This window comes from Leptonotus elevatus, chromosome 15 (assembly GCF_054856555.1).
Source record: "Leptonotus elevatus isolate MCC_2025b chromosome 15, RoL_Lele_1.0, whole genome shotgun sequence".
NCBI classification, from domain to species: Eukaryota; Metazoa; Chordata; class Actinopteri; order Syngnathiformes; family Syngnathidae; genus Leptonotus; species Leptonotus elevatus.
The window spans coordinates 5,627,293-5,651,554 of record NC_141253.1 but is presented as its reverse complement, the minus strand read 5'-3'; the positions used below and the strand labels follow the sequence as shown (position 1 = coordinate 5,651,554).

The following is a 24,262-nucleotide window of genomic DNA, read 5'->3' as shown; positions in this document are numbered from 1 at the left end:
GAGTAAACCACTGTGCTTGCCCTTTTTCCCCCTATTCAGAAATAGAAGTATGTCCCCTTTAAAAGAAGAAGTTGGCCCCCCCCGCTCACCGCGAGGAAGTAACTGTTGTTTGGCCGGTGACGCTGCTTGTACACGTAGCCTAGTAGGATGTGGCCATTGAAGATGGTGGCGGTGTGTCAAACTCGCTGTCCTGCGCATTTGTAAGACTTGACCCTTTATCTGTATGTTTTATACCGCCCGGTGATCGTACCGACACACGTACAAACAACAACAACGCCGTTCATTTCTGAGTTTAATCCCACTGTTTGACGCGGAAATCTTAAGTGTTTCTCCCCTCTCCGCTGTTAGCATAGGCTAGCTAGGCGTCGATGCTAACAAGACCCCGAATGCTAACGTTAGCACACTCAGGGTAGTGGACCTTGTTTTTGTTTTGTTTTTTAAAATGCAATCGCTGGGTGACAAGCGACCCGGTACGGCTCGCCGGAGAGCCCTCGTCGGGTGTGTTTTGGCAAGGGATGAAGTTTCGAGAAAGGCCGTTCATATGAGCCCAAAATCGGGGCATCTTCCGGCGACTTTGGACCGCCGTGTTTTGCTAGTTCGGTGTTAAGGACATGTTGGGGTGGGGGTTAAGCTGTGGCGGAACCACGTTAGACGTCGAGCAAGCAACAATAACTCCTTACGGATAATTGACATTTCGCTATTTAATAATGTATGGATGGAGGAATATTCGAGTGGGTGCATTTTCAACAAGTGGCGGATGATGATAATACGTCGATATCGTGTTTCTTGGGAGGCTAACTATGCGAAATTGTGTGGCCATCCGAGGGGTTTAAATGGAGAGCAAACTTAGAACCTGTCTCAACTGACTTTAAGCAAGAGGCCAGCTAAACCCTGGACACTAGTGCCAGGGCACAGTTGACTTACAATCTACCGATAACACTCTCGCCAATGGCCAATTTAGAGTCTTTAATTAATCTAAGATGATGATCAGTATTAATTGTCTAGCACAGTTGTTTTTTACTATGTTGTTTTCTAGCATAGCTTACTTTTACTTTTGCCTATGTCATGATATTTTAGCTCGGAAAACTGCACTTTCTATGACCAGATGTTGATGTAGTGTAGAATGCCAAAGGAAATAGAAACCAAATCACAGACGGTGTAGTTCAGTTCCCACTTAGTGCCGATGCATGCATATATTGTCTTTGTATGATTGATTTTCTGCCGGTACTTCAGCTTTCTCTCGTATTTTGAAAAAAAATCCACGTTGGGTCCATTGAGGATGTGGTTGTTTGTCTTTTTATGGTGTGGTGCCACGTTGTACAGTATGACTTAACGGCATCACAGGCTACTGCACAAACATAGGTGTGGTAAAATCCACATGTTGCCTTTTGCTAACCAACTGTTCTGTCTATACAGCTCCGACTGATTTCAGCTTCTCTCGTGAGATCTTCTGGATCGACTTGATCGTCACTCGTCTGCTGCCATGCAGCCCCCTCCTCGGAGTGGACCGCCAGGAGCCTCCGGGCCTCCTCCTCCTTCCGGGCCAAATATGTTCCGCAGGACCAGGCCTCTCAAGCATACAGCAGGCGCAACAGCAGCAGTAAATGCTCCAATGCCCCCACTCTCTACCCAACCCATGACAGACCCGTTTGCTTTTGTACGAGCCCCACCTCCTATGGGTGCAGGGGGTGTCCCAGTACCCCACAGCAACTCTCTGACAACACAAGCCCCGCCCGATTCCAGCTACACTCTGGCAGGCCCCAGTCTGGCTCCCCAACCACAGACCCTTGAAGGTGTCCCAGTTGCTCCAGCTGGCCCGCCACCGTCCTCTTTGCCAGGGGTACCCATGTTCAGCCCTCACAGTTCCGCCACAGCCGATGTCCGTACGGCATTCACACCATCGCATTCTGAACAAGGTTACTTGAACTCGAGAGACTATTCGTCGGCCGCGGAGCCGCCATCTGCGCCGTCATTCCCTGTACCAAGTCAGACATTTAATCAGGATTTCCACGCGCAGTCTCCTCCTCAGTCGGTCCCCTTCCAGCCAGTGCCTCCTGCTGCCGCCTCTCCTCAAAGGTTCTCCGATCATGGAAGTCGCCCTCCATCCGTTCAGAACTATTTTCAGCCTACGAGTGACCCTCCTCAGCAGTCTTTTAATACACAGCCACAGGCCCAAATGTACCCATCGAGCGCCCCTACCCCTCCGACACAATTTGGGCATCCCCCGATGCAGAATCCGCTCCTACACCAGAACCCCGTAAATACCCCCTCTCATTGGGTTGGACCAAATACGACCCAACAGCATAACTCGCATTTCCAACACCAGAGCTACTTCATGCAGACTTCTGCTCCACAGGATGCGTGGTTCAGTCAAGCGCCACAGGACCCAGCCTACCACCAAATGGCGACTGCTCCGTCACACCTGCAGCCTCAGTCAGACCCTGGTTCTCATCATCTACCAAACATGGGGCTCCAGCCTGACTCTGCCGCCGCGATGGTTCCGTACGCTCAAGATACTGGCACGCTCTCCATGTTTTTCAACGATGATGTAGAAAACGAGGAAACCTTAGCTGGAGAGCGGAAAAAGATCCTGAACGGTGTTCCTGAATCCTCGCAGCCGTTGAGTAATCCTCAAGGTGCGCCTCCAGTCCACAGTGGTGCTGCAGATCTTCCTTTTGATAACCAAGGATCTCGTTTTCAGGACCATTCGCACATACCTTATATGAACGATGGAAACGCTGCGTCGCAAGGAAGGAGTCCAAATCCCCCTGATTCCCAATATGATCATGTTGAGAATTTAGAGTGCGTCCCAAACCTGGAAGTGTTGCCCAGTGAAATCCACGGTAGTCCTGGGTCACCTGCAGTCCACGGAGCGGACGCCAATGAAACCGGCCCCAACCTGGAGACTCCGGATTCTATTCTCCGACCAATGAGATCTGCTAGTGCATCATCAAACTACAGCAGTATGAGCCACGGAAGTGGGACTGCCGGTCGTCGACACCAGGGTGTCGTCGGCACTTTTATTCAGCAGGAGAGCCCGCGCCTCGCTGATGATGCGCACTTGCCTTTCGCTACTGTTGCTGCCGCCGGAGGCTACTTTGAACAGATTGACTCGTATCCAGCCGGAGACGCGGCCACGCAGCCGAGCCCTTCGGAGCAAACATGGCCCACTACGCCGAGCCCCCCAAAACCGACGGGTACTTTCCAGGCCAGTGCTAACAGCTCGTTTGAGCCCGTTCGCTCCCATGGGGTCGGGGTGCGTCCTGCCGAGGTCGACAGAGCTAAAATGGTAGCGGAAGGTGGCGCGGATCCTACGCCGGGCAATTTGGAGCAGCCACCAGATAATATGGAAAATATTTACGGGCCAGGTCACCCGCTGCCGATTGGTGTTCCTCACCTGCCAAACCCCGCGGTTCAGTCTCACTCACGACCGTCATCGCGTACCCTTGGCGCCAGTCGGCCCTGTGAGAGCCCCGCCACGACCTTGTGGGCACACGGGGATCCTTCCAGCTTGAGCGCGAGCATTCTCTTGGCCCCCGCTGCCCCGACTGTTCTTGCTCCATTAAGGGAGCCTAGTGCAGACGTCATCCAGCCTCCTGAGGATGGCCCACTGGACCTTCATCCTCCTCAGCGAATCCCACAACAAAATTTAGAGAACCTTGAGAACCCACCAAAGGTGAGTGAGTTGGACGCTGCGGACTCGCAGGGTAACCTCGGCTATGCGTCTCTGCTTGTGTCTGAATCGCTCCAGCAGCCTGTTCTGATTGCACCACCTGTGTCCAACTACGTGATCCCCCCCAGTACTATTGCTCAAGCAGCCAGTCTAAGTACACCCCCTTTAAGAACACCCGGACAGGGTGCGAGTATATCCCATGCGCCTGTTCTTTCCCCCAATCAGAATCCACTTAGCCCACCTGCTACTTCCTCAATTCCTGTTCCGCTCAATCTGACTCGAGAAAGTGCCGAAGCCGCAACTTCCGGATTGGCTTCGGCACAGACCCATCCAGTCCGCCCCTCTTTTTCTCGTGGGCAATCGCTGAGTGGAGACCCCCACTTTTCTCTCCCGGTTAATCCATCTTCTCTCGCAGCTGCGTCTGTCACCAATCATAATCAACCCTCAAATTATGAACTCCTTGATTTTTCTATGCACCAATCACAAGGCCAAAATCAAGCATCTGGCCATCCTTCTGCTTTACACGAGTCTCAACAGTCTAGTAATGGATTTTACATGCAGGTCACCAAAGATGCGCAACAAGGGCTAAGGGGGGACAGGAATGCTCCTGTTCAGACATCAGTCCCTTCAGGTACACCACAGGTCACGGCAGCTTCTTTACCATCTGCTCCACCCGTCCTGCCGGCTTCATCACCATCCGCTCCACTAGCCCCAATAGCTCCGTCGTCATCCGCCCCACCGGTCACGCTGGCCTCTTCGTCAAGCACAGGGGTGCCGCTGGCTTCTTCCTTACCAGGCACACACACTCAGCAGCCCCAACCAGAACCTGCAAGGATACCAGAGCCAAATGCGGCACAGGGGCAAGGTGATGTCTCTTTACCCGTAAGGGGGGTGCAGCCTCCCCCTGGCCAGTATCCTGCCCAGATGCAAAGTCCTGCAACTGCAAGCGTTCCTCCGGGGCCGCCCCTTCCCGGGTCTTCCCAGCAAGTTGCTGCAGAGCCGCCACGACCACCATCTTCCGCAGGCAGCCAGCAGGGCGGCTACGGACCCCCTCCTCCTGCCCCGGGGCAGATGTACGGAGGCTATTATGGAAACTATGGAGAATACCCTGACGGCCGAGCGCCATATCCTCCTGGTCCATACCCACCTGGGGATCCGAGAGCTCAGCAGTATTGTCCGGTATGGCTTAGACAAAATGTCTTTATTATTCATTTACGACTGTTACAGTGGAAAAAAAAAGCTAAGTCACAGTATTTTTTTTTTCCTCTCAGGAGGGACCATATCGAAACAGGGGAGATCCTTGGTATGGCAGGTATGACGGCCCCAACCCAGCTTACAGAGACCCGAACTATCAGTACCGAGAGCCTCAGCCGGAGCGACCTAGCTCCAGGACCAGTCAGTACTCGGACCGGCCCCCATCCAGGTCAATACAGAAGTCCCGTGAAGACCTGATTTTCGTTCGTGCTGAATATTGTCTATAATGTTTTGTACTTAATCTTTGTCCTGTTGCCTTCCTTTTCCCTAAGGCAAGGCTATCCTGAGGACTACAACAGAGCGAACCGAAGTGCCTATGATGAATATTATGCAAATTGCGCCAAGCACTATGATTATGCGGGTATGAGATTTTTTATAGTTGTCTGAATTGTATTTATTTTTTAAACAGAATTGCAAAATTTTAAGCATGCATGTAAACAAAAACAAAAAAAAACGTCTCTTGTTCCCTACACAAGGATACAACTATGGCCAATATGATCCCCGATACAGAGGATATTACGATCAGTCCTATTGGTCCACTTATGATGACACGTACCGAAACAGAGACAACTACTATAATCAACAAATGTATCCTGCCAGGTAAATTGAGCAAAACGTGCTGAATCTTTGCTGTGAATGCACTGCCTTGCTTATATAAAATCAAACATATTTCTTACAGGAAAGAAGGTTATGAGGACCAATGGCGCTACTACCCCGGTTATGATAGCAGCTTTGACGACGACTACCGGCGGCGCGGTGCCGACGCATATAACGACGACTTTGACCGACGCAGCGTACATAGCGAGCAGTCTGTTCACAGCGTGCACAGCTCTCATAGCCAACAAAGCAGACGCAGCAGCTTTAGCTCAAGGTCACAACAGGTATGTGTTTTTCCCCCCAGTAAATTAGTCTGAAAAATACTTTTTTGTATAAATGGAACCACTGAGAACTACAGTGAGCTAACTCCACTTTTGTTATTTTGTAGGAGAGGGATTTAAAGTTGTGTAGTTTCTACCCAACAGCTGCCACTAAAAGTTGAGTGTAATAGTGTGGTCTAAATTGTGTCAAATCTTTAAATTTTATCATGAAAAATGATGAATAACTTTGATTTATACTAACGTGCAGATGCACTGGCACCCGACAAGTGCCGAGTGGGAAAATGGATTGACCTCTATATGACAAAATTGGAATGACCAGTATTTAGCTGAATGGTTATACATTTTCTCTATTCATTTTTGCATTTATTAAGAAAAAAATAATTATCCCATGAATTGATGATGAATATATTTTCGTTGTCCGTTTATGCCAGTGATTTATGATGATAGGCAGAGCAATTAATTTTGCACGACATTGCATAAGGTCCAAGTAAACTGGTTATCCACCATACAAAATAATAGCTTTGTGTTCAGATAAAAATGTCCACATTTCAAAACTGAAATGAGATGAGATCGTTATTTCACCATGTGCAGTAATCCCCCCGCATATTCACTATTCACAAATTGACCAGATTCACATTTATTTTTTTGTGGATCCCATCACCAGCTAGTTGCAGCAACAAAAAAATTCCCTGTTGCATTTATTGGTGCTATTTCTGAAATACAAGTTATAAGATGCCACCAAAGCCTCGTCTAATTTAGTAATTGGTGTCAAGGAAGTATGTTCAAGTGATACATCTCTACTGAGATCGTTAGCTCATAGTGTTAGCTTGTGTTGTTAGTGGGTTGTCTTTGTTTCAGGTTCCTGTTTTTTTTTTTTTTTTTGTGATATTTTTGTTTGGTGTGTCAAAAGATTTTGCGGGGATGTACAGTTGTCTGAATAAAGTTTGGGGAGACCCTGCCATCGATATGCACTGACTTAACAAGTATTGTTTGTCCTCCCTCCGCACTTGCAGAGCCAAGCGTACAGGAGCCAGCCAGACTTGGTGTCAGCAGTCTATGATGCCACATCATCCACACTCGCCGTGGACTACTCCTACGGACAGTACCCCAACCAGACTGACGCGTCCCAGAACTACGGCCAGTACCTCTATCCCTCGGAGTACTCGGCTGACAGCACCTGGATCACCCCTGAACAGCGTAAGCATGCGCTCTTGTTTAAAGACAACACTCTCGCACCTTTCGCTCACGTGCGCAACATTTTCCCTGTAGCGCCCCCTCGTCCGGCCACCCCAGAGAAGTTCACCATGCCCCACCGTTGCGGCCGCTTTGGACCCGGCGGTCATCTCGTCCAAGTTCTGCCAAATCTTCCCTCAGCGGGGCAGCCTGCTCTTGTAGATATTCACAACTTGGAGGTATTTTTTATTTTTTTACAATCACCGTTATTGGGTGTTTTAATTTAGTATCTTGCTGAAAATTGGAGGTTGTTTCTCAATCACGTTTTTGTTTTTTAATCAAATATGTAGTTGAAAATTGGTCAATTTTGACTTTGCAGACAATGCTGCAGAATACTTTGGAGCAGGAAGAACTACGATCTTTCCCTGGACCACTTGTTAAGTAAGTGCTTTGGTCTTTTTTATTTTTATTTTTTATTTTTATTTTTTTAATATATTTTTTTATTTTTTTACTTTGCCAATCTTACATTTGATGTTATCACCCTCAGGGAGGAGACCCACAAGGTGGATGTGATAAAGTTTTCCCAAAACAAAGCGCTGGCTTGCTCCCATGACAACAACCTCTTAGACAAAGACTCTGCCCGCCTACTTTGGGACTTCATTATGCTGCTGTGTAGACAGAATGGGGTAAGCTTGCCGTAGCATATTATGTACAGTTAAAACGTGCTATTTGCGGGAGTTGAGGACCAAGTCCTTGCAAGCCTGACATGAACATAAAACAATTCACAACTAATTGACACCTCTGCAATAAAAGGTTAAGCTCCTATATTAATGGTCAGGGTTCCCTCGGGGTCTTAAAAAGTCTTAACATTTAGAAACTTAAATTTTAGGCCTTAAATGGGGAAAAAACACTCTATTTTCATCCTAGGTCTAAAATTAAATTTACCCAAATCTTAAAATTCTTACACCCGCTCCGTCCATGCGTACTACAGAGACATTTTGAACCTGTTCAAAATTAATAATCATAATTAATAAAACAAACAAACAGGCGTGCGCTGACTGCGCTCCTTGACAGAAAATGCCATTTGCTCCGCGCTGCATGCACAGTTGTCACACCTCGTCACAATAAAGTTGTCCTGACAGCTGGAATATGTGGGCACCTTTATTTTGTAAATACCGCAGGAAGTGTTGTTGGTCTAAATTTTTTGTCATAAAGGTCTAAAATTTAACTTGGTGATTCCTGCAAGAACCCTGAATTGTATAAATTTAGTTTACACAAAACTATGATCCAAATTTTTTTTTTGTTTCAAACTCATTTTAAAATGTTACCCTTTAAAAAAAATTAATGGCTTACAGATAATTTGTTTAGTGTTCTTTATTTTTTTTAATGGCTTATAGACTTTTCCCAATGTAACCCTTGTTTCCTCAAGACCGTGGTGGGCACCGACATCGCCGACCTGTTGCTGAAGGAGCATCGCTCCGTGTGGCTTCCGGGCAAGAGTCCGCACGAAGCAAACCTGATCGATTTCAACAACGAGCCGCTGGCCAGAGCGGAGGAGGAGCCAGGAGCCGGACCGCTGTCCCTGCTGTCAGACACCTTCATGACGGTCCCGGAAAATGTCGGAAAAGAAACCGAACGTTTCAGGGAGCTGCTGCTGTTTGGTCGTAAAAAGGTAAGAAATAAGTCATTGGTGTTGTTTGTGATTGTTTCGTGATAAATCTGAAACAGGGCGTTCTTTTTCTGCTTCTTAACAGGATGCGCTTGAAGCAGCTATGAAAGGAGGTTTGTGGGGCCATGCGCTCCTGTTGGCCAGTAAGATGGATAACAGGACACATGCACGTGTCATGACGAGGTGATTATGAGCTTAATTTAGTCTTTTTTTTAATTTATTTAAGAAGACCATCCATCCGTCATTTATAGTCATAGTAATTTCCCATCTGCTTGACAGGTTTGCCAACAGTTTGCCCATCAATGACCCTCTCCAGACGGTGTACCAACTCATGTCGGGTAGGATGCCTGCTTCATCTACTGTAAGTGCTTTATTTATTTGTATGTAGAATAACTCGCAATGGATGTCATATCGTGGGTGTGAGTTTTTCTTTTTCTTCACTTGATGTTTCCAATTGGCGCAGTGCTGCGGAGAGGAGAAGTGGGGTGACTGGCGCCCTCACCTGGCCATGGTGTTGTCTAACCTCACGCACACTTTGGACTTGGACACTCGCACCATCACCACCATGGGCGACACTCTTGGTAGGCTGCATTGGAATGCATTTTACATTCATGAGCAGAGCAATAATGTGTTTGTGTTTGTTAGCTTCAAAGGGGCTGATTGATGCAGCACACTTCTGCTACTTAATGGCTCAAACTGATCTTGGCGTTTACACCAAGAAGAGCACCAAGATGGTTCTGATTGGCTCCAACCACACGTGAGGAACCAATGCGCGCGCGCGTGTGTGTGTGTAAATATTCCCATGATCTAAACATTTTAAGTTAAATTATTGTTTTTACATGCACTTCAGTTTACCGTTCTACCACTTTGCGAGCAATGAAGCAATCCAGAGGACGGAAGCTTATGAGTATGCACAGTCTCTTGGTTCCCAGCCTTGCTTGCTGCCCAATTTCCAGGTAGTTTCCAAATGAAAACAAACTTGCCATGTGGTGTACATGCAATTGTGTGAGTTTCTGATAACAGATTGAGGAATTGTGCTGCATCTTGTAAGGTCTTCAAGTTGATTTATGCATGCCGTTTGGCCGAAGCGGGCCTAAGTGCTCAGGCCTTCCACTACTGTGAAGTCATCTCTCGGACTGTCCTCGTGCAGCCGTCCTACTACTCCCCTGTATTCATTAGCCAAGTCATTCAGGTAAGCACCTATCCTTGTCGCTAAATACAAACTTCTTGAATAGTCTGTGTATTGAGTGCGTCGATATAGAGTATAAGCTCAGCAAAGTCAACCTTTGCCTATTCAATTGTATGTTATTCATGAATTCACCAATTCACATTTTGTTCTTATGAAGTTATGTTCAAGCTATTTGCTGAGAAGCTATACTCTAAAAACAGTTGGGTCAAAAATAACCCAACGATGGGGCAAAAATGGACCGATCCTCTACTTTGGGTCAATTTGACCCAACTTTGAGTCAAGAAATGGGTCTTTTAGTGTAAAACGACTCATAAATATTAGTCAGATTGTTTATTTAGGCAAAAAAAATTGGGTCATTTTGTATAAAATAAACCAGAAAATTGGGTCAAATTGACTCAATAAGTGGATTGATCCATTTTTTTTATCCATAATTGGGTTACTTTTGACCCAACCGTTTTTAGTAGGGATGGGAATCTTTGAATGCATCACGATACGATACGATTCAATTCCTAATTTTGGGTGCGCGATTCGATTCTAAATTGATTTTCGATTCGGAACAATTTTTTGATTCAAAATGATTTGATTGACGATGATTTTTGCTTCAATTTAAAGATGTTCAAGGAATCGTAATGATCTACTCCAGTCTGACTCGCTAATGCTAATTAGCGTGCTACTCGCGGCACTTTTCTCACTCAAAAGAACGGCTCCACGCTGCAAAAAAACGTTTATTGGAATAACTTGATCGTGACTTTTTCCTTCTAACTCTCTGTGGCTACAACGTAACAGTGTATCAGACCGCGTGGAACCACACTGCCCCTCAGTGGCCAAATCAAGTACAACACGAACGGCGCTCCCAATAAAGGCACACACAAACAAATGGAAGACAGTATAAAATAATTTAAATAAAATCAATTTTGGGACATTCAAAATCGATTCTGAATCGTACTAAATGAGAATTGCGACTCTTACGAGAAATTTTTTTTTTTGGCACACCACTAGTTTTTAGAGTGTAGGAATAGGTGAGAATGTAAAGATCCAGAGATGTAAAAAAAAAATCCACTTTTTTTTTGTGGGCTGCAATGGTTGAAGCTGTGGGGGAAAAGTCTAAACTTTACACAGGCATGTGATTTTTCCGCTAATTCGCGGAATTCCGCTTTTTTTATCTCCCCCCCCAAAAAAAAAATCCGATTTCGTCTCTCTACAGCATTCCGTTTTAGTGTTTCCGCAACTGAAATGAAACCGATCTTGCGATTGGCGGAAGTCTCCGTGTTGACCAATAAGAGCGCTTGTTATAAAGGCATAGAGTATGCCATTGTTTGTTGACCAATAAACGCGCTTGTTATAAAGGTATAAGAGTATGCCGTTGTTCATTTCGCACACGTTTTTGCCGAGTGTTTAAAGAAAGATGTCCGTGATCGAACGCAAAGATGCTCCGCGAGTTAAGGAAATTGACAAACTCGTAAAAAACAAGTTTCGCTGGGACTGGTTAGAGAAGGATATATCGACAAATGTTGGAAAGAAGACTGTGACGAATTTGTTCAGTGACTTCATTCGGAAGATCGATCGTGCCGGGAAAGCGCTTTGCATTTGGTGCCGTGATACCATTGACTATGGCGGGAGAGGTTTCAAAGCTCTTGAAAGTCACGCAAAGAGCAAAAAACACGTAAAAGAACTCCAGTCAAGAACAACAAATTATTCCATCGCTGGAAGTTTTGGTGCCCAAACGAAAACTCCAAAACTTTATGGCCTCCATCCCTTATTGACATCACAATCGGGAGCGGTAATGGAGAGACGTGATCCACCCCAACAACCTGCACCAGTTGCTGATAGAGTCGTGAATTTTGAGGTAGGTGGTAAACTTTTCAAATTAATCGGAATCAAATTTTCGAAAATATTATAACGTAATAAAAATGGCCTTAACTATTTAACATGGTTAATCCACAAACTCAAATGAATGCTGCATGTTAGCACTTTCAGTTTTCAATATGTTGACTGTCTACAGTATGCAGTTAGTACAGAGATGATCGAAATGATTGTGTTTTTACCAGAGCTTGCTGCATGAGGTATTTTATGTTTTTGTTATGCATTATGTATTAAATTAAGAATGATTGATTAAATGATTTATTGCATGGTAAATATTATTTCCAATGGTTAAAGATAATTTATTATTTTGTAGCTAATTTGCAACGTTTTTTTGTTACCATAATAAATACTCTGACATGTGAATGTGCATGCAAGTTTAGACTAAATCCTTTACTTTATTTACTTACTTTTTTATTAACAGGACACTCAAATGAGCAAGGCTGCCTCAAGAAGAACCATCAAAGCTGCACAGAAGCAGGCTAGAAAGACCAATTCCAAAGCAATGAAGTCTAGGAGGAAGTAGTGTTTGTGTCATGTGAATGGATTGTGCTCAAGAATGAACACTTGTATATTCCTGTAAATATGTTGAATGTTTTAATGAGCAAAAAATAGAAAAACATTATTTATGACATAAATCATTTTTGAATGTGATTGATTTTGAGTTGACTAAAACTGCAATTTTATATGGGATAGTTCAATATACATTGGAAATTTATGCTGTTGTTTTGTCTATTTCTTTGTCATCTGAGTGCATTGAAAGTACTTAAAATCACGGAAAACCCATGAGCTACGGGGGGCTTCGCCCACCTGGCCCCCCCACCAGGGCGCTGCCCTGGACCTAGCTGGGTGCCTGCGGCCCCCAGACCCCCGGCTAAATTTTCAGATAATTTCACTTTGGTCAAATCACATGCCTGTTTACAATACTGACATATGTAATTTGACAGATGTCCGAAAAGCTACGATTCTTCGATCCCCAACTGAAAGAAAGGCCCGAGCAGGAGTTGTTCAATGAGCCTGATTGGTTGATCCAGCTCAGACAGCTGGATGGGCAGATCCGAGTGAGTAGGAAGACCATTATTAGGCATTCCAGGAAGCGTGGCTTGGACTAAAAAAACGCATCTCATGCCACTCATTTTCTTCTTTAGACGGGTGCGATTACCTACACTGCCGACAGAACAAGCCCTGCTCAATTCACCAGCAGCAGCCCCAGCTCGGACCTGGATCAACTTAGTCCAGCTGAACCTTACAACATGACGATGGAGCTGGACGGTCCTGGCCCCGACAATCCTCTGATGAGCTCACTGCTTCCTGGGTCTGCACCGCAGGGAATACAGCTCGTGCCTCCAGGTTTGTGTTAGTGCAGGGGTGGGCACACTCGGTCCTCGAGGGCCGGAGTCCTTTAGGTCTTGGATGTTTCCCTTCTCCAACACAGCTGATATATGATCAGCTCATTAGCAAGCTCTGCATAAGCTTGGCAACGATCCTGTTGATTGGAATCAGCTGCGTTGCAGCAGGGAAACCTCCAAAACCTGCAGGACGCCGGCCCTTGAGGACCGAGTTTGCCCACCACTGTGTTAGTGTGATCAATTTATTGGTTGTTCTGAACTCCATCCTGAATTAGAACAAATTCGCACTTTTGTTAGCTCCCACCTCCATCCTCCAAGACGGAATGGCCCCGCCTCAACCCTACAGCGATGTGCCACAGTTCTACCCGGTACCACCCACTGGGCCACCCGGCCACGTTCCTTTATCAGGCTACCCTTCGCACGATCCCGCCTACGCTCCTCCACACTTCCAGCAATTGGAAATGTACCCGGGAGCTCACCAGCAATCCGGGCCGCCGCCCCCTCACATGGGTCACGCGTCACCCCACATGCCCCCACCCCACGTACCCCACTCGCCGGTCCAAGGGAGCCACCCGCCGCCCCAGATGCCTGCGTACATGCCGCCTTCGCCCGGGCACATGGGGACACCGCCGGAGATGCAGATCAACCAACCGGTATCCCCGCACAGAAGCTCCGTCACGCCGCAGATGGACTTCTATGACCACATGGCGCAGCTGGTCAGGACTTTTGTGTTTTTAAACCTCTTGTCGACTTGCAGTACTTAAACGTTTGATCTTTTGTGCAGGCGCCTGGCAGGAGATCGAGGACCACGTCACAGTCTTCAGTGCACCGGGTGAGTTGGCGGTTCTCAATTTTCCAATCGCAAAGGCTTCGAACCTCGAGTTCGTTCGCCCAGCACAAATCAACGCGTTTAATATTTACATTCAATATTTCGTGTTTTATCCGCTTAATTTGATCCGTCATCATTGATCTTGCACTGTGTGCATTTTTTTGCTTGCTATTTGAAACCCAAGATATAAACCCAAGCAAATGTTAAACGACTCAAGTCATATCCTGGAAGCACAATGACTGGGAAAAGATCAACTAAATAATTTGTATTAATACATTTGGGTACATTTTAATAATTTTTATCACAGACCTTTACCCCCCCCCCCCCCCCAAAAATGCAAAATACATATCTATCATTCAATTTAATTTAATTTTTTACTTCAGGAACACCTTTTTATGGAAGGAATACATTTTGTCAATAACGCAACAAGGACAAAACAAGCGCCATCAAAAGTGTACAAACCTCATTATATTGCTAAAAAAAAACTGAAAGAAAATTGTATATAATCAAATGAACCAGGTAAACAAACATTGTCATAAAAAAGTTATGAGCAAAAAATGGGACCATAAAAGCAATACTCATAGGTAAAGTTATGTAATACTATTACTGTTTGTTATTAAAACCTTCCCAAATAATTGCATATTAACTCATTCACTGCCATTGACGGCTATAGACGTCAAAAATTCATTTGAACTATTTTTATTAGTTTCACATTTTTTCCCACTTTTGTTAATAGTATGAAAACCTAGAAAACATTTTTATTGTACATTTAGAACAGATATAAAATTTGTGATTGTGATGAACTATTGAAGTCATACGATTAATTACAATTGAAAAATGTAATCGTCTGACACCCCTAATTTTTTAATAATACTTTTTTTTTTCAATTAGGGGCATCAGGTGATTAAAATGTTTAATTGTAATTAATCACATGACTTCACTAGTTAATTTAAATATGTTCTAAATGTACAATACATTTTCTAGATTTTCATACTCTTGTTAACAAAAGTGGGAAAAAAGGTAAAACTAATAGAAATAGTTCAAATGAATTTTTGACATCTATAGTCATCAATAGCAGTGAATTAGTTAAAAATAATAATAGAAATAATTGCATCACAATATTGAGGATAAATAATTGCAAATTTAGATTGTTTTCCAAAATCAGTACAGTAATTGCAATTTATAAAAGCCGTGAATTTCTTTTTTATGCTTGCTTATATGATTTTTAGCTTTAATACAATACAGGGTTTGATTGTGTTTTGAGAATTAAATTGAAGGAAGCAAATTATTACAGCAAAATAACCTTTGTACCAGCAAGCTATTTTGTGTATCGTTTAACATATTGGCCGGGAGTTCTCCTGTCGTCTGACACATTTCCTGCTTTTCAGGCCTCGGGAAGGCGCTCCCGCACCACTTCTGAGTCCTCAACCCACTCCGGCGGGCGCGACCGCAGCAATTCAGCTGTCAAGCATGCGTCGCCGCCGCCTCCCCCAATTCCTGAGCAGCCCCGCAAAGAGGAGACCAAGAAAACCAAGAAGGACTCTCCCAAAAAGGTTTCATTTTGGATTGCAGATATTCTGATTTACCGGCACTCGCAAAAAGTTCCAGATTTTGGGTGATATTTCAAGATGAACCTAAAATGCACCGGCGAACTGTTAACCGACATAAGTAAGTGTTCACTACAAGTCTGTCTCATCGCCACGCAGAGTGGCGGCGGCGTGGGCTGGCTCACCACGTGGCTTTACAGGAAGGGCAAGACTGAGGCGCACTTACCGGACGACAAAAACAAATCCGTAAGCCGCGCCTGTTTGCTAAACTTCTCATTTCAAGCCGGCGACCGGCGTTGACGGCCGTTGTTTTTTGTCAGATCGTGTGGGATGAAATGAAGCAGAAATGGGTGGACTCGAACGAACCCGAGGAAGAGGTCTGTGCAGTATGTCTTAATTATTCAGATGTGGCAGTTTGTCGGGAACTACTCAAATATTGATTTTTTTATTTTTTTATTTTTTTCCTTTCTCTCTCCTGTTTAGAGTAAACCCCTTGCACCACCTCCCTCTGGGTTCCCCAAGATGCCGCCCATGCCTGTTCCCATGGGGCTCGCTGCAGCCCCGAGCAGCGGCCCTCCGGTCAACATGTTCTCAAGAAGAGCTGGTAAAAAAAAAAAAAAAAAAAAAAATCACACAGTAGTTTTTAAAGCACTACTACTCTAAAAACTGTGTGCAACATATAATTCAAAAACGAATCTGCTGTCAAAGATTTTAATTAATTTTTTTTTAATCAAGGGGCCACTCGGAGGCAATCTAAAAACATTTTGTGGCAGTGAATTACTCGCAGTAGAGCTCGGTCCCCGTCCCTGGCGACAAGTAAGGAATTACTGTCATTTAATTGACCATCTTTTTGCTATTCCTCCCCCCTCAGGCTTAAAGAACAGATACGTGGATGTGCTGAATCCCGGTGGAGCTGCGAAACCAGCCGGGATGGCTCCTCCTCCTCCTCCTATGGAACTTTTTGCACCTCTCGCGCCCATGTCCATGCCCACCAACCTATTTGTGCCTAGTTCAGGTGCGGGACGCAAAAACTCAGTTACAACACAATGAAGGGGCTGAAAATGTTCACATTGTTATTAGTTGACCACTTTTCTGCCGTAGCTCCCAAAGATCAACAACCTCTCGAAGGCAGCGAAGGAGGAAATCAGGAGCAGATGTCGCCAAACAGCTCTGTTCCACAGGTATGTGCTTTTACGGAGTCTTTAAATGTCTAAAAGCACAAGTCAATCCATATAGTTTCTCTAAAATATGTTGTTGTTTTTTTTTCACTGGTCTAAACATTTGTATTCTGGTGAACATTGTATTTATGGAATATGAATAAAGCAGTCAAAGGAGGCGGCCATTTTGTCACTTGCTGTCGTCTGAAAATGACATTAGAGTTGCTCAGGTAACAACCAACCTGTTTTCTGAGTTTGGTCATGTGACGTTCGCAAGCTTGAGCCGTGATTGGTCATTTTGAGCCCTGAACAACTGCGATGTCATTTCCAGTCGACAACAAGTGGCAAAATGGCCGCCCACTGAGATGGATTAATTAATTCATATTCCACTAACACATTTTGACTAGTGGGGGCACATACAAAATGTTATTGTAAAGAACATTTTTGGGTTGACCTTCTTCAAGTCCGAAAATTAAAAATAAGGAAAGGATAGATACAGTACCACACATTTTCGAGAATCACCACAGTAGTGGATATGGAGTGATTACAGACACAGATTCAGTTTTTACTCAATCACTCCCAGCCATTTTCACTGAAGCAATCCCCTTTACTCCAGGCTGTTCTATTGGATTTTTGACTGATTTTGCAAGGCCCGCAGAATATTGTGTTCTATTGCTATAAAAACAATGGAACCTACCAAAAGGCAGAATAGAGTCTCTTCTTTCATCATCTGTTTCCGTTTTGCAGCAATTAGCATTAGAATATAGCTAAGTTTCATCATTATTCACAAATCAGTTGAGAACTGTGGGTAAATTAGATTTTTTTTTTCAACATGGCCCTGGTTGATCTCTTTTGCTCTGCTGCCACTCGCTGGCCGTTTTTGTAATAACTACCATTGTTCTTTGCAGTTGAGGCTGCATCATGCTCTTGCATAAAACAACATATAAATACGTCTTTGGGACACTTAAAACAATTAAAATAGAACATATTTATACGTTTTGGGGAGCAAATAAGTAAAAAAAAAAAAAGTTTTAGGTCTTAGTGGTCTTAAATTCAATTTGGTGAATCCTGTTGAAATTCTGTATGGGTTTTTAACCCAAACCCTAATCTCTCCTTTACTGTTGTCACTCTTTTAAAACCTTCCAGATGTTCAATCCGACGCTGTTACCGCCTGTCCCGCAATGCCCTCCTGCCCTTGACGGGTCACATTCTGGAGAGGTGAGATGAAGCTGGGATGCTGCACACCGAATAGCTAACTGTGTGTGTGTGTGTGTGTGTGTGTGTGTGTGTGTGTGTGTGTGTGTGTGTGTGTGTGTCCGTGAGCACATGACATCATAATAAGCGCATGTCCATTTAAAGTCTTCGCTCTTCGCGGTGTGTCTTTAATCCAAATTCTTTTCATGTCTTGTTTTTGACAATCATTCCTTCTCACCAGCCATTAGCGTGCCGATTTTAATCCGATGCATGGGAGATGATTAATCAGGCTTTGTGGTTTGTTTTCTTGTCTGTTCCCGCTCCCGCTGTCCTCAGCTGTCACGTTCTAGCTCAATGAGTTCTTTATCACGTGAAGTGAGTCAGCATTTAAACCAGGTACCTTGTTTATTTTTTTTAATGAGGTTTTCAACCGTTCCGCCCCTCCACCCCCGTCCTGACCGCTTACCCACCGACCCGCCGTCGCTTGCCCGCCCGCTCGCTCGCATGTTGGGACATGTGCCTGCTTACCTGCCTGCGGTCTCCAGCGGTTATTATCAATCAAGTGCTTCTAGGAGAAAGTCACAATCAAGTAGATTTGATGTATTTGCGCTTTTTGAATGGATGTTTTAACTCGTAACATTTTTTCAGGTTATTACGTGTTAATCGGGGAAATGTCTTGGCAACTGTTACATTTGAATGGCTTTGGTCATGAATGTTGATGTGGAGAATAATAATAATAATAATAAATTATTGGCTTTTATTTTTGTAAATGTGCAATGTGTTTGGAATGGGGAATGAACTGAAAAGTATAAAGTCACAATGGTTTGAAACGGCCCAAATTTTTTTTTTAATTAGCAGTAAAGTAGGAAACAAGCTAGGTGGTGTTTTTTTTTTTTTTTTTTTTTTTTGAAAACTTTGGAATAGGAATAAAATTTAAATTATGAGATTCGGTCAAAAAATTTGGAAATTATAGGTACATAAATATTTTTTTTAAAATTGGGGGGGGGGTGAATGAGCTGAACAGTAGTTTGAAGTTTTGGAATGTTTTGAATCTGTCAAGAAATTAGTAATTAGAAACTAGTAATCGGGTTTTTTTGTATTTAATTATTCTCAATATGGGGATTTTGTTGGAATGGGAATGAAATGAACAGAATAAAGTTGGAATGGTTTAACTTGGTCAAGTTAGAGAGAAAAAAATATATAAAATTGTTAATTTGGGGTTTTTGTTTTTTTTGGGGGGGGGACAGATTCAGAATGTGTGAGCTGCATAGATTGAAGTTGGAGTTGCTTAAATTGGTCAAGAAATGTGGTAGTTGGTGGAAATTATTATTTTTTTATTCTAAATTTGGGTATTTTATTTTGAATGTGTGTATGTGGGAGGGGGGGGGGCTGATAGTTTGTGATTAGAAATATTCTAGGAAGGCATCAGTTTGGCTCAAATACTTTTCTTCACTGTCCAGATTTGAATGCATGAGAGTAAAGAATTCTGGGAAGTCACGGGTCAAATTCTGAAGCATGTTCGTCAGTCATTTGTGGGAAGTCAATCTTAATTGGTCGCTATTGGTCAACAAGTGAGGCATGCTGTACAGCCATTGGTCAGAAAGTCAAGCATGTTGTCGGTATGTTGTGATGACCGCATGCAGCTTCATTAACCCTCCATATTAGTCTGCATGGTTACTAAACAAAGTCAAACTTGACCTCCACTGTGCATTAAAAAACATGTATAACATTTGCTTAGCTTGTGTATTTGTAATTTGACACTACTAGCATAGCATTGAGTTTTGTTTTTGGCTAACTGGCCACAACATAACAGTCATTTGTCATTACAGAGTCATCCAGGCCTGAGAAATGCACCTGTTGGAGGCGCCGCCTTTTTATAACCCAGCACAAGGTGCGGACAGATAAAACATGTTTTTCACTGCGGTTTCTAGAAAGTCATCTTGTGTGTTTGTGCTTCCCACAGATCACCACCACGTCGTAAACGGACGACGGCTACCTGGAAGCTGAAACGCACCAAGCGGACGTGCTGCTTTCTGTCCCAAACACTCTTTAATTCCTGAAAGTCTTTTTTTTTTTTTTTTTTTAAGCAGACATATTACACAGGAATCATTTTGTGTACAAATACAAACACCTCTTGGCTTTACTGTTAGCAAAAGCAGTCTGTATTTTCTCCCTCTCGTGTCTTAAACGTGCGTCTGATTCTAGATTTTTTTTTTTTTTAATTCCTCAGTGTTTTTTTTTTTGTAATGATGTTCTTGTGGAGACAACATTAGAACCACTTTGTCTTGTAGTGCGTCGTCTGCTGTGTCGTGTGTCCCCACCAACCAACTCACCCCCCCCACCAAAAGGAACCAGACTGGATGTGAGGACGCTGCATGTTTCCACATATTTATTTATAAGCCCTCCTGTCAATCAAACGACTCAACTTTCAAGTCCAAACATCTTATCTTGAGCGAGAGGTGACCAGCAGGAATCTTGAACCACCACGTGCAAAAAAAACACAAAAAAAAAATTCTATCCAAATGTTTGTATATCAGATCGATTGTATTTATGAGCTTTAGGCATAAAGGTATGTGTGTGTGTGTGTGTGTGTGAGTGTGTGTGGAGAGCCAATTTTTGTGTGATTAGCTTTGACGAGAAGCATTTACAGCAAATGTCACCAATTCATGTTTGTAACAACCTCTGCTACAAATCCACATTGTGAAACGAGAGCAAGTTGTACTTGTAAGTACACACACTGTAATTTACTAACGTGATTTTTAATGGAATTACTTATCAGCCCCGCCGGCCCTTAAGCTCACCTCGTATTTAATTCCATCTTTTTTGTTTTGTAGACTTGATTTGAAAAGGTTCCCTTTTGTTTCAGCAAATTGGTCATTTGAAATGCAAGAAACAAAGGCAAATACTTAATAAAGGTATTTTTTGCGCTCGAGCACTTTTAAACGTGTCTGTTTATTTTGCATACGTCTTTGTTAAAAGGTTATTTAAAAATCACGTTTGTGTTCAAATGGCCCATGGAAAGAAAAAAAGAAAGAAAAATTGCGCTTTCAAGCTCAAACGCTGTGGGATTGTTGAAATGTAGAATGTGAGACTTTGAAGCTGGGATGTTTGATTTGGTATTTTTTAATAAATGGCACAGCAGCAACTCATAGACTCAATATAAGATCATTGAAATATTTTATGTACTAAGGGCTGCTTGTGCTTTGCGAACAGCAGCCTCCAGCATGGTACGCTCGCTAAGCAGCCGGTGGAGAATATCAGCATCCATCTCCATCAACATACCTACAAACAAACATATGCAGTAATTAGAGCTGCACGATATGGCCTGAAAATAACAATTCCCAATTTGATCCCTCAAAAATCTGATTTCGTATTATAATTGATTGAAAGAAAAACGTTTTTACGCTTAGAGGGGGTGGCATTTGAAGCGTGTCGAAAAAAGGAAAATGCGAATTTTGGCTATGGAAACAGGTTTTGCATATAACCGCTGGCAAGACCGGATACACGGCGCACGCTTTGACCGGATATGGCGTCACACGTTTGTAGTCACAAAGCAATGTCGGACGATAAAGTAAGGTATGTTTGGGGGGGAATTAGGGAACAGAAATATTTTTGGAATTAATGAAAGAAGCGTATATTAATGCTATTAAAGATGGACACCAGCAACAACAAAAACCGCTACGGTTTTATCAAGAATTACAAAAGAAAACTCATACGACGTCATCGCACGGCGCAGTTACATCCTGGTCTTCTGCTTCTCCTTTTAAATTACTGGTGGCTCACATCTCTATGGTGTACACCGCCACCTACAGCGGCGGAGTCCCCTCTCAATATTTGCAAAAGAAGAACAGATGAAAACGGGCTTAAGTCGCATGTCCGTTTTGCGCATTTTCAGTAAATTCGCTTAAAAAATCGAAACAATTGGATGGAAACATGTCTAATTATTTGTGAATTTTTCCCCTTCCAATTATGAGACTCGTTGTCTCTGTGGCTCACCAGTGATTTCATGCGCGTGAATCTGGTCTAGTTCCTCCACTTGAGTGAAGAGCTTTTCTCCCAACCCGTCGGTTTCCTCGGCATCCGACGTGTCGCTTAAGTCGGTCTCCTCGATGCGCTGCCTGCACACAAGCACACACATACCATGACATATTAAAAATATACATACACATTTTAAAATTAGTTTTTTTATTGGACCGCAGCACAGTATTTTCTTATTTTCTATTTTATAGGTTCCACTTTTGAGTGCACACATGATTAAAAGGGACATACTGTTGTAAAGTCTTGAGCGCTGCATTCAGCTGCTCTTCCAGCTGTTTGGGATCCGATAGAAGCTTTAACACGGCCTCCTTATGCTGCTCCAGTAACATGCCTTTGTGGAATTCATCACAAACACATTTTCCATGCAGTGATTTCGAGCCAGAATTTTTTTTAATTTTATTTGTGTTTATATCATTGTCACGCAGACAGCTAACCTGTGATCTTCTGTGAGTATGCAGTGTTGTAAATGTCCACCAGGTCAAAAAGCTGCTCGCCCAAAGAGTCAGATGACACAGAGCCGTCGTCTTCTTCCTTACTTGATATTTTGCTGTAATATACGAAAAAGAATTAAGGCCACAATGAAATGGGGAAAAAAAAATTACATTACAGAATTAAAGCCGTAACCTCATGAGAATAAACGTACTTTTCTAAAGAAAAAGGTTTGATATTTTCTTTGAGCAAGTCCTACACACTCAATATTAAAGTTGTAATGAAGTCATATTTTTTGAGGGGAAGTGAAACCAGGATATGAGTGGCCCTATTACATTTTCTCACAGATAATAAATTGATGTTGATGTGCAAAAAAAATGTACTGTATTTTATTTTATTCTCTAATTTAGAAAATCTTTTCCCTAAAAAATGTAGAAACATTTTTTTCTTGAAAATATACAGCTTTAATGAGGAAAATATACAACTTCATTCTTAGATTTTTTTTTAATACAAAAGTAGACTTTTAATTTAAAAAATATTCAACTTTTTTCTCGAAAATACATGTCAAGACAAAGTCATGATGAAAAGATGTGATTTTATTTCTTTCTAAAAAAAAATATACAACTTTCTTTTCTGTACAACTTTACACCAATAGTATAAACTTTCTCAAACATATGCAACTATCCATTTTCTTAAGCGCTTAATCCTCACTAGGGTCGCGGGGTGCTGGAACGTATCCCAGCTGTCTTCGGGCAGTAGGCGGGGTACACCCTAAACTGGTTGCCAACCAATCACAATAAACATCTTTATTTGGGAATTTTTTTTATTTATTATTTTTTTTATATACAACTTCTTTCTGGAAGACATGGAACATCAATCTAAAAAAAATACTACTGTTTTTTTTAACCTTTAAAATATATATTTTTTAATTCAAAAATAAATATCACTTTATTCTTATTACACTCTTGACTTTAATCTTGAAAATATGATAAACATTTTTTACATTAAAATCTATTTCTTTTTCTTTTGAGTCTCTAAAATACAAAATATACCCCCTTTCAACATGGCCCTTATACTAGCGACAAAGACCGTTCCAAGTAATCCATTCCTCCTTTTTATTTCGTGTACCTGTGCTCCTGGTGCAAATCCACCTGCAGGGCTGTAACTGCTTTCTCCACAGCCGTCGTGAGCATGGCTTCGTCCTGCAGCATTCTACTCAGGACAGGTGCAGGAAGCTCCAGCAGCATACCTGGGAGCCAAATAAATAAATAAAATGAAATACTTTTATCAGGAAACATGCATAACACATTCACCCTCACCTGTAAGTTTCCCAGCGTGCTCGCTGTATTTGGGGGGAATCCGAGTGTAGAGCTGCTCACCAAGTGTCTCCACATCATTATCCTTGTCCATGTTTCCTCTCACATTTAATGTGACTGCGACCGTCTGCTTACTAATGCCTCTCAAACAAAATTAAAACAAAAAGTGTTCGAGCCTTGCAGTCCATAGGCCCCAAGTTGTGGAATGCATATGCTTTGAGCTTGACGCTGTCTCATCAGTGAACAAGTGTAGATTTTTTTTTTAATGCAGCTGAAAATTTTGTTTTTTATATTTCAGCATAAGCATTTTGCAACGTTGCACCAAATTACAATTTCCCATTTGGTCAAATTTCCGTTTTGATGTTATCGCAGTCTAACAGCGCTTTATATTTACTTTAGCATTCGTTTATTTACTCAAGTTGAAGTGAAATCGTGTCGTTTTTCCTTGTACGAGGATTGCAACTTGAATATCGAGTGCTGTATGTACACAAACAAGTTGGCGCATGATGATGACGACGTAAAGACCCATTGACGCACGAAGTGAGGATGTGTTGATCCGCTGCTTTGGTGGTAAAATAGATCTTAACATAATTTATTTTTTAACATATTTTATAATATCAATTGAATTTAGAAATAGTTATTTATGTGAAGAAAGATAATACAAAAGCAGGTTAACGACTTGACGGTTGTTATCTTCTCAAATTAAA

The 24,262-nt window shown here is 42.8% G+C and overlaps 2 protein-coding genes across 5 annotated transcripts; one reads left to right on the top strand and one right to left on the bottom strand.

Annotated features, from left to right (window-relative positions):
- Positions 1 to 118: 118 nt before the first annotated feature.
- On the top strand, positions 119 to 20,704 carry sec16a (SEC16 homolog A, endoplasmic reticulum export factor). Of its 4 annotated transcripts, XM_086096274.1 has the most exons (32): positions 119 to 200; positions 1,417 to 3,676; positions 4,235 to 4,852; positions 4,945 to 5,096; positions 5,200 to 5,288; positions 5,404 to 5,527; positions 5,607 to 5,808; positions 6,819 to 7,002; positions 7,075 to 7,217; positions 7,358 to 7,419; positions 7,526 to 7,664; positions 8,408 to 8,650; positions 8,733 to 8,830; positions 8,927 to 9,008; positions 9,111 to 9,228; positions 9,293 to 9,404; positions 9,498 to 9,603; positions 9,699 to 9,839; positions 12,644 to 12,757; positions 12,845 to 13,046; positions 13,343 to 13,761; positions 13,830 to 13,877; positions 15,263 to 15,427; positions 15,581 to 15,667; positions 15,742 to 15,798; positions 15,905 to 16,025; positions 16,293 to 16,436; positions 16,523 to 16,602; positions 17,725 to 17,796; positions 18,109 to 18,168; positions 19,602 to 19,663; positions 19,736 to 20,704. In XM_086096274.1, the coding sequence occupies exons 2-31, from the start codon at positions 1,484 to 1,486 to the stop codon at positions 19,650 to 19,652; spliced, it is 6,426 nt and encodes a 2,141-aa protein (XP_085952400.1). In that variant the 5' UTR covers positions 119 to 200; positions 1,417 to 1,483; the 3' UTR covers positions 19,653 to 19,663; positions 19,736 to 20,704. The 4 variants fall into 4 exon arrangements, with proteins under 4 accessions (XP_085952400.1, XP_085952397.1, XP_085952399.1 ...); XM_086096271.1 differs by having other exon boundaries at positions 1,417 to 4,852; XM_086096272.1 differs by lacking the exon at positions 119 to 200 and adding an exon at positions 367 to 709 and having other exon boundaries at positions 1,417 to 4,852.
- Positions 19,838 to 24,084, bottom strand: LOC147161731 (uncharacterized). Its single transcript, XM_086096277.1, has 6 exons — positions 23,559 to 24,084; positions 23,368 to 23,488; positions 22,245 to 22,357; positions 22,042 to 22,141; positions 21,769 to 21,890; positions 19,838 to 21,054 (listed from the first exon to the last, which is right to left on the bottom strand). The coding sequence occupies exons 1-6, from the start codon at positions 23,647 to 23,649 to the stop codon at positions 20,951 to 20,953; spliced, it is 651 nt and encodes a 216-aa protein (XP_085952403.1). The 5' UTR covers positions 23,650 to 24,084; the 3' UTR covers positions 19,838 to 20,950.
- Positions 24,085 to 24,262: the final 178 nt, after the last annotated feature.